The sequence below is a fragment of the Sarcophilus harrisii genome, chromosome 4 (genome assembly GCF_902635505.1).
Source record: "Sarcophilus harrisii chromosome 4, mSarHar1.11, whole genome shotgun sequence".
Classification (NCBI taxonomy): Eukaryota; Metazoa; Chordata; class Mammalia; order Dasyuromorphia; family Dasyuridae; genus Sarcophilus; species Sarcophilus harrisii.
In genome coordinates, this window is record NC_045429.1 from 192,213,085 (window position 1) to 192,228,645 (window position 15,561).

A 15,561-nucleotide genomic window follows, 5' to 3' on the forward strand; every position below is an offset into this window, starting at 1 on the left:
AAAACTTCCTATTTTCACATAAAAGAATCTGAAAAGTTCTTGAAACAACAATTAAATTTTTTGAAATAACCCATTCAAACTATATATCACATTTCTGATTATATTCTTTAATATTCATAACCATTATGTATCTAAAGAAACAGATATTCAATCAATTAACATCTTGCAAGAGCAGCATGTCCCTTTAAATTACCGTTTGTTTTCTTCAGCCAAAGGAACCAAGTGGCTGCCGCTTTCCACTGCTGCTCTGCTGCTCTCCCCCAGCAAAAACAGATCCCTTCTCACAGCCGTCTCTCTGTGACTACCCTTTCCAACCAGTTCCTTCTTTTTCCCACTGATTTTTTCTTGAAATCATCTGCTCCTACTAATCAATCCTTCTTAAATCACCCTCATTCATTGTTCCATCTTTCTGTCTCTCTCCTTCCAATGCCTACTTGCTCAAACCTTGTCCAAAATATTTCTGACTAGATGCTCTCTATTTAAACTCTTAATTGCTTTTGTAAATCAATCTCTTTTCCCTTGTCTTTAAATCACCTTTTTTTTAAAACGTTAAACTTCAAGATTCGCAATTAATTTTGAACCAAATTTCATAAAACTTATAGTTTACAAATTACCCAATACTTCTAGAAAGCAATATACCATTTAAGTAGGGAGATACAAACACAATTACCCCCTGCCCCCAAGGTAAGCTACTGGCATTTTATTTAATAACTTATATTTCTAATTTGAAGTCCAACCAAATAATAAAAAAAGAAATGTTTTTCTCTTCATTTGTAAAGGCCAGAATATTCAAAAAATTCTTAAGATTTTATACTCAGAATAAATCTAACATGTGCAAGGCAAGAGTAAAATTATTTTCCCCAATTTCAATTTTATTTCAATTTCAGAATTATAGTACCTCTTTAAAATATAGTAAATTCCCAGAACTCTTAATCAAATATTGCAGACAAACAATTACCCAGTTTAGTCTTCTTAAACTTTCTGTTCTCTAATTCCATGAAGGCAAACTTACTAATAATGATTTTTCTTTCTTCTCCTGGAAAAAATTTTTTTTTTCTTTAGAAGTATGCCTAGTTTTCCCACAGGTCCAACAGGTCAGAATGCCCCTGTGTTCAACTATTTACCTCTCTTACTCTATTTTTATTCCTCCCTTCCAATATCTGCAGTTTCTTATTTCCAATCTTAAATTTTCCAATCTTAACACACACACCAATTTAAAATTATTTTAAAATTAACCAGTACTTTAGTTTGTGAAATTTCCTAAAATCTACCTAGATATTTCATTCAAACTTCTTTTCTTTAGTAACCAGGAAAGAGTTAAGCACCAATCCTTGCTTTACTTTGAGAATTCTTTTCTCTGGCTGAATCCTGATAACAGGCTCCTTGTTTACAGGAGTGATAGCCACTGTTCTTCTATTTTCTCAAAACTTTCCAAACTTTCAATCTATGTTTTTATTTTTTCCCCTTCTTTCCCCCTTCCTGCAAAGCCACTGCCAGAGGCAGAGAGAGAGAGAAAGGGCTTCTTGAGAAGCCCAAAACTAGTTCCCAAAGTGCTTCCCAAAACTAGTGCTTTAGGATATAATGATTACATATATAATCATATTGGAAACAGCAAGGTATGACATATTTGAATTGCATTAACAGTTCTTATTAACTATTGCTGAAAAAGCACTCATAAAGAATGAATTCCAATTCCCACAATTCAGCCTGATATTTTTAACACAGAGGCTAAATTCTTATCTCTACAAGCTTGCTAACTTTTAACACAGAACAAAAGCAATGCAAAGCAGACATACACACACAGACAAACATAAAACTCTATTTTTCACCTTTTACATACAGATTTAAGTCTGAGATACCCAATAGTCCTGGGATATACATCCTCCCAGTTTTCTTCCCTTTTATATCTGGGAAGTTCATCCCAATCTTGAATTCCCTAGCTAATGTCCCAGTCCAAATGTTTGATGTGAGGCTCTTTGTTATCCTCACACTCCTACAGCCACCCAAGAGAGCCTCCTTAGAAAGTCCTTTATCATTGGGATCAATAGCAGTCCACCAAAACAATTTTTAAGTGAGCTAGTCCCTCAGGTCTCCCTCGACCCCGCCAATAGACCCCCAGACTTCCAAGAGCTTTGTTTACCTCGGGAACAACACGTGTTTCTTTTCAGACTGCTGCCAGCTCCCATCAGGACTCTATTTCTCCTTCAATCTTCAATTCTATGTTCCACTGAGTATCTCTGCCTTGGGTCATTGTCTAAGAGGGGAGGGAGGCTGCTCATCCAGAGTCATAGACCATGGAGAAAACTACGCCATGGGCGCCTGTCCCTGTTTGGGGTGCACATGGCCATCTCCCCCAAAGACCCCATTCCGGATGAACCCCCAACTTTGAGGGATGAAGAAGACCCTCACCCAAAATCACTATTCAGAGATCACTCAGTAGAAAGCAGAAAAGTTATTTATTAATAAATTCTCGTGAGAATGAGCAATTCCACTGCGAGGAGAGAAAGAGAGAAAGCTCACAGTAGAAGGGTTAGATATACAGTTTTTATAGGTTTGGTTACAAAGGATTATATCATAGGTTGGGGAACATTGAGAAATAGGGGCCTTCTCCCCTAATTGAATGTTAAACATTGGTGCCAAAGGCAGATTAGAATGGAATGGTTTGTTTCCCTGATTCCAAGAGGAATCATCAGTCAGACCTTCAAATTTCAGATTACTGAGCTGACACATTTAATAATCTAAATATTGATAACATTGAACAAGGATAAATTTCACCATTTCTGATTAAGTAAATATATCTAGTTTTAAGTAAATATTGGCTTGCATATACCATACTTATGCAGGCCATAGAGACATAGAAATAATAAAAATAAAATACAGAAAAAGAATTCATACATTCCTGTAAGTTCTTCACTTTGTCTCTCTATTCTCCACAAGAGGAAATGAGTTTATCAGGGATATAAAAGTAGAGTAGGAAGAGAGAAGGATCCAGGACAGAACTTTGGGGAATGGTTGAATAAAGAGTTGGTAAAGATAAAGGGAAGACAGAAAAATATGGAGGAATAGGAGGAGAACCAGCAGAGGATAGTAGATTAGAAATAAGGAATGAGATTATCTGTTTAGTGGGAATATAGGACTTTTCCCTGATAATGCTGAGAAGTCAAAGATGCTGGCATTTAAAGGACCACTTGGTGGGTTCAGTTGGATTGAAGTATCTATTAAGGAAATGGACAACACTGTATAGGGGTACGTGTTGCATTTGGAGTCTCTAGGATGTGAGTTCAAATTCCCCGGCCCTCATTGATTAGGTAACTCTGAGCAAGCATAGAATTTCCCAGTCCCTAAATTGAAGCTAGGAAATCAAGTAACAGAACACCAACTTCTAGGCGTGGTTGACCTGGACAACAGGGAAATGTGGAAGAAAAGAGGGTTTGGGGGAAGATAAGTTCAGTTTTAGATATGTTGGATGCATATAACTTACATGGACAACACAGATACACCCTATGGTTCTTATAAAAAATAAAAGGAGCGAGAAAGATGGAATTTTTGAAATTGGAGGGACCCAAGTATGTTTGTAAGCAGATGGAGAAAAACCAGTGAGGAGAGTAGGATTATAGTTCTACATGTAAAAAGGTTGTGTTCATTAAGTTTGGGGTCCTCCCTCAACTTTTTTGTTTTTTTCTCAAAATAAGGCTTCTATAATTGCTGGACCTTGAAGAGGACATTTACCTAAAGAAGCAATAACTATCTTTGTTTTACAATAGTGTTGATTTTTCATGTTTTTAAGTTTTCTCCAGTATATGAAAAGCTATTTCCTTGAATTTCATTAGCTTAAGATCTGTAAAAAATATATATTTAACAGCCATATGAACTAATTGTCTGTTAATGTCATTCTTCTCTCTTAAATTATAAGCTCCTTGAAATCGGGCATTGTGATTGATTCTAACTTGGTATTCCTAGAACCTCACACAGTGCTTACATATATTACATGCTTTGTAAATGTTTACTGAATTGACCTATATATGTTTATAATAAAACCAAGTTGCAAATAATAAATTTATGTACTCCTCAACTAACAAAGCTTATGACCTATAAATAGTATTTCAAAGAACTGCTAAAGTAATTAATGTATTTCAATTTCTATCCCTCATTTCCCAGCTTCCAGATTTTGCTAGAAGAAAAAGGTCTTAAGGGAGAAAAATGGTTGTGATTTTTTATTTGTTTGCTTACTTTTTTTGAACCCCTGACTTTAAAAAATATCTAGACATTTTATTTCTAGACAGAAATAATCAATGTAATATATAATTCAACAACAATACTATATGATGACCAGTTCTGATGGACCAGGCCATCCTCAGCAACGAAATCAACCAAATCATTTCCAATGGAGCAGTAATGAACTGAACCAGCTACGCCCAGAGAAAGAACTCTGGGAGATGACTAAAAACCATTACATTGAATTCCCAATCCCTATATTTATGCCCACCTGCATTTTTGATTTCCTTCACAAGCTAATTGTACGATATTTCAGAGTCTGATTCTTTTTGTATAGCAAAATAACGTTTTGGTCATGTATACTTATTGTGTATCTGATTTATATTTTAATGTACGTAATATCTACTGGTCATCCTGCCATCTGGGGGAGTGGGGGGGTAAGAGATGAAAAATTGGAACAAGAGGTTTGGCAATTGTAAATGTTGTAAAGTTACCCATGCATATATCCTGTAAATAAAAGGCTATTAAATAAAAAAATTTTAAAAAAAGAAATAATGTAGACATACTTCTAGAATTCCAGAAGAACTTCTAAAAATAAAGTTTGATCTGCATTATTTGATAATTTACCAAGTTTACCAGTTATTTTTTAAAAATGTTCTTTTTTATTGTCTTGTTGAAAGTGCATATAAAATAAGTTCAATGAGAATTAAAGGGAAATTTGAACTAAAAGAACATGAATAGATGAAAAACAACTAACATGAACCTATAATACATATGCTTTAGGCCAAAGCTTCTTAAACTGTGGTTTGCAACCCCATATGGGGTCATGTAATTGAATATGGGGGGAGGGTTGCAAAGTTAAGGTTTATTATTAGTAAATGTTTGATTTGTATACCTGTTTTGTGTACTCATCCCAGCATCACGTAAAAATTTCTCAGGCCAATAGAGTGGAAAAAGTTTAAGAAGCCTGCTTTAGGCAAACTATAAATTATGCAGACCTAACTGAAATAATATAAAATATAAGTAGAACAATTTTATCTTATGAACAAAGTCACTGAAAAATTATTTCTTTCATTTTAAAATCTAGTGTCTGAAGCATTCTCATCCAGACAATTTTAAAGATCCTATAATAGTTCCTCTTCATGAATTTGCATGGCAAGAATTTCTACGAGAGAAAAAAAGGGTACTTTTAAAACTTTTTTTTTCAAACAATTAAGTTTTATCTTAATTATTTCTTTTTAGAGTTGTCTTAAATCCGAAAGAGTATACTTGCATGTTATTTATTAATTCATATGTTTTTCAAGTTATTTCTGTCAGGCTTATGTAACAAAGTAAAATATTTCTAGGCCTTTATTCTGGGGAGAACCTAATAAAGGTAAGACTTGACTTTTGTGTTCTATGTAGTACTTCTTAACACAGTAATAGGATGTCAGTCAATGCTGATTGATGAAAATGATTATAATTGTTTATAGTAATACTCTTATTGCTTTGATAGGAATTGTATTGGGGCAGCTAGATGGTGCAATGGATAGAGCACCAACCCAGGCTGACCTGGGTTCAAATCCAGTCTCAGACACGCCCTAGCTGTGTGACTTTGGGCAAGCCTCTTAACCCCAGCTGCCTTGCCAGGAAAAAACTGATAAGAATGAAAGTTAAGGCATCCATTTGTTGTTGTCATTGTACTCAAAGAGCACCCTTCCCTACATTGGGAATCACCCTTCTGTGGCCTCTCAGCCCAGCTTGGAAGGCTCTGCCACAGACCAAGCACAGGTGGTCCACAGGAACATTGGTGATGGAGGGATCTCCAAGTTTTCTGCCTCTCACCTTTCTTTTGAGCCATTCTTCATTTATCAGGTGGTCCACAGGAACATTGGTGATGGAGGGATCTCCAAGTTTTCTGCCTCTCACCTTTCTTTTGAGCCATTCTTCATTTATCAAGTGCCTACTGTATAAAAAGTGGAATACCTAATATTGGGGATATGGTGACAAAAATTAGTCCATCTCTCCTCTCACAGAATGTGCATTTTCTCAGAGGAGCAATGGACATGACACATACAAGCATTTACAAAAGAAGCACAAGATGGTTTTGAGTCAGGAAGCTGCAGGGAGGAAAGAGAGAGGTACAAGCACTTGGGGGGAATTCGGTGATTGAGGAGAGAGAGCTTCCAAGGAAACTTGAGACTCTACTGGGTGGAATAGAAGAGAGAGCACATCACCTGGGAAAAAGCATGGAGGAAAAATGGGCTCTCTTTCCAGATTCCCTTCTGGGGCAGTCACTGGCTTTTCCATTCATTAGTTTAGTTGGTGGTTTACCTCTTGGACCATATAAAATTATCAACTTAAAAACTCAAAAAGTGGGAAGTTGTTGAACCTAGTTTTCAGCTCATCATCTCCTGCAGTTGCCTTGGCAGGGCCAGACCAAATGATTTCACAGACCTTATAAGGTCCTACCTTGCTTTAACTCCTTCCAAAATATGAAATAAGTAAAATCTCTGTCTTCAGAAATTGTGTGACTTCATTTTGTATTTAAAATGATATGATGAATAAAATGTAATGTTATGTGTACACTAGATATACCACGTTAATCTTGCGTACATTATAGAAGATGATTAAAATATCTAGCTGTGCTTTTAAATCTTCAATCCTATTAGGCCAAACTCTTCACAGTTTTTTTTTAACTATTAAAAGAGCTGTAAAAGCAGCTTAAAAACCTCCTTTGTATTTTACCTAAAAATATCAACAATATTTCTGTGTTCTAAAATTCCTTCTCAGCAGTGGCTCCTTCCTCTCCTTAGAAGGATGACTATAAGTCCAGGACAAAAAGGAGAAAGACATTTTTCACAGAAATAGGTGTTATGGAGTAGAAACTAAACTTTAAAAAATGAATACCTCTAATCTGGTTAAAATCCTGACTTTCCACCATCCTCCTAAAGGGACTAGACTCACCACTCTCCATTTAAAAAAGTCTTTTTTTCTGATGGAGCCCTGCAATCCTTGAGGGGAATGGTCAAGCAAAGGAACTAAGTAGTTACCATTCTAGACTGTTAACCCCAAACTGCATTTTAACAACATATGACCTTTTATTTTTTCAACATTCCTATAAATTTTCCTCAAATCTTGAAATATAGAGATGTACAAAGATATGAATGTGTTATGCCAATTTAAAATTATACAAAATAAAATTGCTTCTGGTAAATAAACCTAAAATGACCTTGCATATTAATTTTTTTCCTCAACAGAGCAAAATTTCAAAACATGAAAAAAAGAGATTTTGTCGATAGGGACTAAATTAAATCATCCTTCAGTTAATCATAGATTCTATTTTAAGGGTCTAATAACAATTTTTCCAATCTAATAACAATTTTCTTTTTCTTTTCCCTTATAGGAACTCAAGGGTGAAACATGGAGATACCCTTCTACAGTGATGTGTTTTATTAATGATCAGCTGATGGGCAATGAAGGTTGTCTGCAGAAATGGGCTCATAAGAGATGGGGTCTTAAGGATTTTAAGCCCATAGCACTTTATCAAGCTCTTACTTCAGATTATGTGGCTGATTACTTGAGAAATTCCAAGGTAGGTTGTGCTTATTTTTTAAAGGGAATAATGGAGTCCTGGATCACTGATACTCATTCATCATTAATACAAAAGCATTTATTGAATGCCTGCTACATGCACATTAAGTGTATTAAGTGCTATAGAGAATAGAATAGATAGATGATAGCCTCTGCCTTTGAAAAGCTTACAATTGAATGATAAAGTAGCTGGGTCATAGATTTAGAAGGAGCTTTCAAAATTGTCTAGTTCAGCTCCCCCCATTTGGCAGATGAGGAAACTGAGGCAGAAAGAGGTTTCTAACTTTTTCTCTAGGCCTGGAATCAGGAAGGTCTGAGTTCAAATTTTACTTTATGCTGTGGGAGCCAACCTCTATTTGCCTCAGTTTCCTCATCTGTAAAATGGGGGTAAATAATACTACCTCCCTCCCAGGATTATTGTGAGGGTCACACAAGACAATAATCATAAAGCACTGAGTACAGTGCCTGGCATATTGTATGTTCTCTATCCCCATTAGCTATTGTCATTATTGCTTCTCACATTGGCTATAAGTGATGGAGCTGGCTCCATACTGCCCCATCCAGCCCTTCAGAATTGGAGCATCGAGCTCCTGGCTCCTCTTCTGCCTCATTAAGTCTAATAGATTAAGTCTAAGTCCTCTGAGGCCTCCTGGTCCTTCTTGTATGAGTAACTTTAAGTAAGATGTTTTCCTTCCAACATCTATCTGATGTCAAAAGTACTGATCAAATGTATGATTTACAAAGGCACTTAATAAATATTGATTAAATTAGTGAGCAAATGATTGGGGTGGGAAAAAGGAGGAATACTTTTGGAGCATTGGGGACAGCACAGATAGGATGCTGCTGTGAAGGTCTTTAGACCTCCAGAGACAAAAACAGGGACTCCAAAAAGTGGGAGAAATACAAAAAGTGGGATGTGGGAAGATGCCTACTTAATGGCTTTGCTGAGACCCTCCTAGCAGTAACTCTTAAATATCTTCTTTAATGCTTGTAGTATGCTTCAAAGCTAGTAAAACCCCATTTTTATTAGATAGGGAGGGGGGGCCAAATAAAATCCCATTTTATTTAGGGATTTAAGATTTTATTTAGGATTTAGGGAGTTGGGAGGAAGGAAGGTGGTATTCGTTACCTTAAAAATTACAGTACACAATATTCTATTTATAGAATTCTTCAGATTTTATCTACTTTTCCTGTACATTGATGGAATATTAAATATGTTAAGTGTTTTTTTTCTTTTCAGTTATTAACTTAAGCATATAAAAGCTTAAATGCATCTTTTAACTATTTTCTTTTCTTTTTGATGCTGTCTACGAATCTTATCTTGTGTGCTAGAAGCACATAAAGCCCAGTCTTATGGCTGATGGGCAAAGGAGCTCAGACTTGCTCTATTTACAACTTTTTAGGCGGTCTGTTGATTTCCCACAACTGGGGACTTGATATATTGATTCTACTTAGTATGGACAGCTAGATGTCCATTTATCCAACTACAGAACTCCAGGAACAATCCATCAGCCTTATTCTCCCTCCATCCATTTACTCAACCAAACTTCCCTTCTCCCTTGGCAGGAATTATATATGTATATCACCACATCATCTTTTATGTCTTCTCTACCACTGTTACTTCCATTTAATATAACCTAGAATTTCTTTTAACCAGGTTACTCTTGGAATGTTTGAGGCTTAACAAAATAGAGATACTTAATCTTAAATGAGCAAACATTGTTAAATATGCAAATAATATTACCTAAAATGGGGGTCCTTTTAAAATGAGATCGAATTTAAGCTACCAAAGAATAAGTAATGCTTAATTTATTTCCTGCTATCCTAATGGATTTACCAAGGGAAGTGCCAGCTATTAAATTTTCTGTGTCAGCATTTATTTGCACCTTGGAAATTTGGACACAATTGGACACAATTTTGGACAAATTTGGACTACAAATCAGGACTTGAATTGTTTCTTTCTTGCTGCTTGAGGTATTTTCTCCTTGACCTGGGAGCTCTGGAATTTGACCATGGTGTATTCCTGGGAGTTTTCATTTGGGGATCTTTCAGGAAGTGATTGGTGGATTCTTTTAATTTCTGTTTTACCCTCCGGTTCTAGTCTATGGGGGCAGTTCTCCTTGATAATTTCTTGGGAGGAACAAAAGTCTAGACTCTTCTTGATCATGGCTTTCAGGTAATCCAATAATTCTTAAATCATCTCTCCTCAATTTATCTTCCAAGTCAGTGGTTTTTTTAATGAGACATTTTTTCCTATTTTTTCATTGTTTTGATTTGTCTGTTTGCTTCCTTCCCCCCCCCCCCCGAGGTAATTGGGGTTAAGTGACTTGCCCAGGGTCACATAGCTAGGAAGTGTTAAATGTCTGAGGTCACATTTGAACTCATTTCGTCCTGACTTCAGAGCTGGTGCTCTCTCTACTACGCCACCTAGCTGCCCCTGTCTTTTGCTTTTTGGTGTCTCATGGAGTCATTAGTTTTCACTTATCCAGAGCTAATTTTTAAAGAATTAATTTCTTCATTGAGCTTTTGTACCTTCTTTTTCATTTGGCCAGTTCTACTTTTTTATTATATTTTTTATTGATAGGACATATTCATGGGTAATTTTTTACATTATCCCTTGCACTCACATCTGTTCTGACTTTTCCCTTCCCTCCCTCCACCCCTTCCTTTACATGGCAGTCAGTCTTATACATGTTAAATATGTTATAGTATATACTAGATACAATATATATGTGCAGAACCATACAGTTCTCTTGTTGCACAAGAAGCCATTTCTACTTTTAAAAAAAAGTATAGTTTTCAGTATTCACCTCTGAAAAATCTTGTGTTCCAAATTTTTTTTCCTCTCTATCCCCACTCTCCAAGACAGCAAGCAGTTTGATATAGGTTAAATATGTGCAATTCTTCCAAATATATTTTCATATTTGTCATGCTGCACAAGAAAAATTAGAGCAAAGGGGGGAAAAAACAAACAAACAAAACAACAAAAGGTGAAAATACTATGCTTTGATCCACATTCATAGTTCTCTCTCTGCATGCAGATGGCCCTTCCCATCACAAATCTGTTGGCAATTCAATTCATTTTTTTTTGGCTGAGGCAATTGGGGTAAAGTGACTTGCCCAGGGTCACACAGCTAGAAAGTATTAAGTGTCGGAGTTCAAATCTGTTTGAACTCACATCCTCCTGACTTCAGAGCTGGTGCTCTATCCACTACACCACCTAGCTGCCCCAACAATTCTACTTTTTAAGGAGTTCTTTTTTCAGTCAATTTCTGTATCGCTTTTTCCATTTGGCCAATTCTGTTTTTTAAGTTGTTACTATCTTCAGTTTATGTATGTATGTGTCCTTTAGAAAATGTCAACTCTCATTTCATGATTTTATTGCATCAGTGTCAATTCTTTTCCCCAAAATTTCTCTCCCTTTCTTATTTGATTTTAAAATCCTTTTGGAGCTCTTCCAGGAATTCTTTTTGTGCCTGAGACCAATTCATCTTCATCTTGGAGGCTTTGGATATAGCAGTTTTGACTTGGTTATTTTGACCTTACCTGTCACAATAGTAACTTTCTCTGGTCTGTATGATCTAAAGAGAGATTTGTCCATTACGTTACTGATCTGTGCCCTGGTCTGTGAGGGACCACAAGCACTCTTTTCTACCCCAGAGCTGTGACTGGGGTCCTCAGGCCCCTGCAGCCCCAAGCCTCCTTCCCTTGGGACCATGACCCAGACTGAAGGATGGGCAGAGGCCTGCCCCCAGGGCCAGCAGAGAGTTCCCTGCACTCTCCTGGCCTGATCCCTACCATCTATGGGCTGATGTTCCATAAGCAACCTCTCCAGCCACTGATTCAGTTGTTCCCAAGGCCTGTTGCTGGTCCCTGTGGTAATGGACAGGATTACCTGAAAGCCATGATCAAGAAGAGTCTAGACTTTTGTTCCTCCCAAGAAATTATCAAGGAGAACTGCCCCCATAGACTAGAACCGGAGGGTAAAACAGAAATTAAAAGAATCCACCATGGGCCATGCTGAAGTGACCTCCACTCTCACCTTGGGTAACAGACCTTTCCCTCTAAGTTGTTGTGGGCTAAAAAACTTTCACCCATCCTTTTGTGGGCACTGCCACACATTTTTTAAAGCATTGTTTGGAGGGGAATTTTGTAGTCAGACAAGTTCCTGCCTTTTCTCTGCCATCTTGGATCCAGTCTTCCAACAGAGCTCTTAGAAGCTGATGGGAAACTCTCATGGTCCTTTTGGGCATCAAGGATGAACTCCAAGAAGGTGGACTCAACAGCTTTGCCTCCTAGCTTCTACAAAGAGATCTTTGATGGCACATCCAATTCCATTTTTGATAACTCTTAATTGTTAAAATGTTTTTTCATCTCTCTAGCTCAAATTTATCTCCTTACAATTTCTACCTATTGATCCTGGTTCTGTTTTCTGGGACCAAATGGAAATAAATCTAATTAATCCTTTTTTATATACCTGCCCTTGAAGTATTCCTTCCCTACTGCTTCCATTGGTCATCCAGCTCTCTACTTTCCCTACCAGTGCCATTATTCTGTGTAAGAAGAATGGAAAATGATTGCTGTGTCATAATCATAGAAACTTAAATGCCATTAACATCTAGAACTGATATCCTGTATCTTCAATAAGCAACCTGCTGAACCAACTATTATAGATAGTAGTATTCACTTAATTGGACCACCAAGGATCATACCAGCATATGTATATGATATTATATATATATATCATATATATATATATATAACCTCATATAATTAATATATTGTTAATATGAGGAGGTGAATGGAAGATGGCCTTCAAAGAATGTGTCATCCAGTCAGTCAGGGAACCTGCCTTCAAATTCACTTGATCTGTTTGAACCTTCATTCCTCTTTCAACTGTAACATTCTATCATTTCAGCTAACTGGTATTTGTCTTTCAGTTTTTGTAAGTTTGAATTTTGATTTATGTAATTTTATTCAATAATTTTGGCAAGATTCAAAAACTGGATAATTTAAGAACTCTTAATAGACTAAGGGACTAAGTCTCAGTGTTTCTTAAATATATTCTCATCTAGTCTGTGGACCCTATTAAACATGCTGCTCTAATCTAGGACATCCCTAGTACTTGGTCAACAATGGTTATTTGTATAGTTGTATAGTTGTATAGTTGCAGAAATGCTGATTCAAGGAGAAAGATGAATTTTTTGAAACACATAATAGATTAGCAGGAAATAGGTATGATCCCATTAAAGTGGAGGTTCTACTAGAGTGAGTCCTGTAACACAGCAAGAACCTTGCCAAAGTTCCTCAGTTTTGTAGGACACAATAATAGTACCTCTCAGTGTCCTCTAGGATACTGAACCCAGAAGACACAATTTGCAATCTTGATATCTGGTTTATTTCAGTATTCATCTCAACTTTTCTGAGCCCATAGAAACATTTATTGTAGAATGTATCCAATATGTCATGGTATCATCTTCTCAGACTCTATATTGCCCTATACCATACCTCTTCATGTAGATTCAACTCTCACAGAAAGGGAAGAGTATGATATAACATTCCTAGAAGATGCACAAACGTCAAAAAGGAGAATCCTAATAAAATGAACCTATGGGAAATAGGGGATTAGGGTCCTGCAGCCATCAAAAACTCATCTTTCTTTAGAGGTTACTGAAAATACACACTTCTATATGCAATTCTAGTTCCGATAATAAGCACTTTTCCTAAAACTGTAACCATTAAATAGCCCATAAAATGCAGGGGCAAAGAAAGGGATGATGGGATGAAAAGGGGCAGGAACACTGGGGTCAGAAGAACTCCAAGGCAAAAAAGGGAAAAGGGCAATCTATCATCTCTAATTTTTTTTTATTTTAGTTTTTAATACACATTGTTTTATGGATTAGGAAAGAAAAATCAGAGCAAAAAGGAAAAACCATGGGAGAGAGAAAAAACTAAAAAGAAATGAACATAGCATGTGTTGATTTACATTCAGTCTCCTTAATTCTTTTTCTGGTTGTAGATGGCATTTTCTGTCTACAATCTATTGGGATTGCTTTGGATTATCATCTCTAATCTTGATTTGTGGTGTGGTTACCTGTTATGTAATAATAAGCACGTTATAAAAATTAGCTGCTATTATTACTAAAAACCAAATAGTCTATCTTCAAGGAGCTTATTGTAAAGACATATCAAGTTTGAGGTGATATTAAGATATCTCATTGAAAATGATCAAAATGGGACAGGATCAAAGAAATATTTTGAAGGTGTCAACAGAGATAATAAGCAACAGGACCCTGCCTCTAGCCTCCCTTCCTATTTCTTTCTTGTATTTATAAAAATTTCTTTACTAAGTTCTTCCTATCTGCCTATCATATCAGAGAATATATATATAAAGCATGTTACAAATCTTAAAGTACTATACATAAATGAGCCATTATTATTCATTTACACATTCCATCAGACCTTCCTCAAAGTCTTTCACTGACCCTCTCTTCTATCTGGTTACCATCCCATCCCTCCTCTCCTAAAATTACTAAAATACTAAAATTTTTATTTACTAAAATAAATTTTACTAAATAATTATTAAAATACTCATTTGCTATATAAATTACTCAATTTATTTCACTAAATCATTAAAATAATTCTAAACATTGTCTCTAATGTTTTTACTTCCTCACTATTCACATTTTCATCAACCCCTTCATTTTTAGCTCTTTTCTTCCCACCTCTGGCCTGTTTTAAAGGTCACTAACGGCGGCTTGACTCATTCCTCTGGCACCTCTCAGCCACTGCATTCTGGGCCATCGCCAGTCATTTTAACTTACGTGTTGCCACTGTTTAAAGGACTGAAAGAGAGGGTAGGCTGACATTTTTGCTGAGATATTCCTCACTTAAATCCAATTCATGAGCAAGTCAAGACATCTCTCTCCTGATGTCATTGATCCTGAAGGAGAAGGATGAACCACATGGAATCAGTGCTACTGACAATTGCAGCTTACACCTGCAGGACTCCCTGGCCAGGATCCTTGTCTATTACCCTGAGCAGCATTTGAGCATCTACCTATCTTCCTCTCCCACTATGAGACTTATCTCCCTTATGTACCAATCTTAAGACTGGAAACCTATCCTCTGCTCAGAAATCTCTGCACCAGTCAAACTAGAGCATACGGCAATTTTCCTGAATCTAAGCTTGATGCCCAGGCTTATTCCCTGTACCCAAAAGGTCCCATTCCCTATTTTGTTTGTTGAATTCCTACTGATTCTTTAAAGCCCAATTCAAGTCAACTTTTCCCTGAAACCTTTCCCAAGTCTCCAGCAGATTACAATCTTCCACTTCACTTTGCATTTATCTTGTAATATTGTAGTTTCCTGCTTCTCAATCCCTTGCAATTTTACTTGCTCCATCAAGTTAGAAACTGCATTGTCAAAATTTTTTCCCATTCCAACACAGTACTCCGCATATAGTAGATGCTTAATGTCTGTTGAATTGACATTTTAGATACTGCATTTGTATTTTACTACTCAAGAATTTCTTCCCAGAAATTCTGTAAAAGAGAGCAGTGCTAATAACCTCAGGAGAGTTAGAGATCTCATTTTGTGGTAGGATTTGAGCATCTATAATAGGCTGTTGTATTTGCATAGGGCCATAAAAAGTAATGGCCCTGGACAACCCTCTGCTTTCCAGTTTTTCCAGTCTTTATTGCTCATTTCTCAGTAAGACTTTATAATAGTCCAACCCATCTTCTTTTGAACTATTGACCACTATAAGTTAGG

The 15,561-nt window shown here is 36.4% G+C and overlaps 1 protein-coding gene across 4 annotated transcripts in view; it reads left to right on the forward strand.

Moving 5' to 3' along the window:
* Positions 1–15,561, forward strand: part of PPIL6 (peptidylprolyl isomerase like 6) — a 58,522-nt gene that overhangs the window by 15,135 nt on the left and 27,826 nt on the right. For 3 of the 4 annotated variants that reach the window (XM_031964431.1, XM_031964432.1, XM_031964433.1), the window contains exons 2-3: positions 5,303–5,398; positions 7,601–7,789. In XM_031964431.1, coding sequence (XP_031820291.1) covers positions 5,303–5,398; positions 7,601–7,789 — 285 coding nt within the window. The remainder of the gene's footprint in view (positions 1–5,302; positions 5,399–7,600; positions 7,790–15,561) is intronic. The other variant, XM_031964435.1, reaches the window with a different exon arrangement.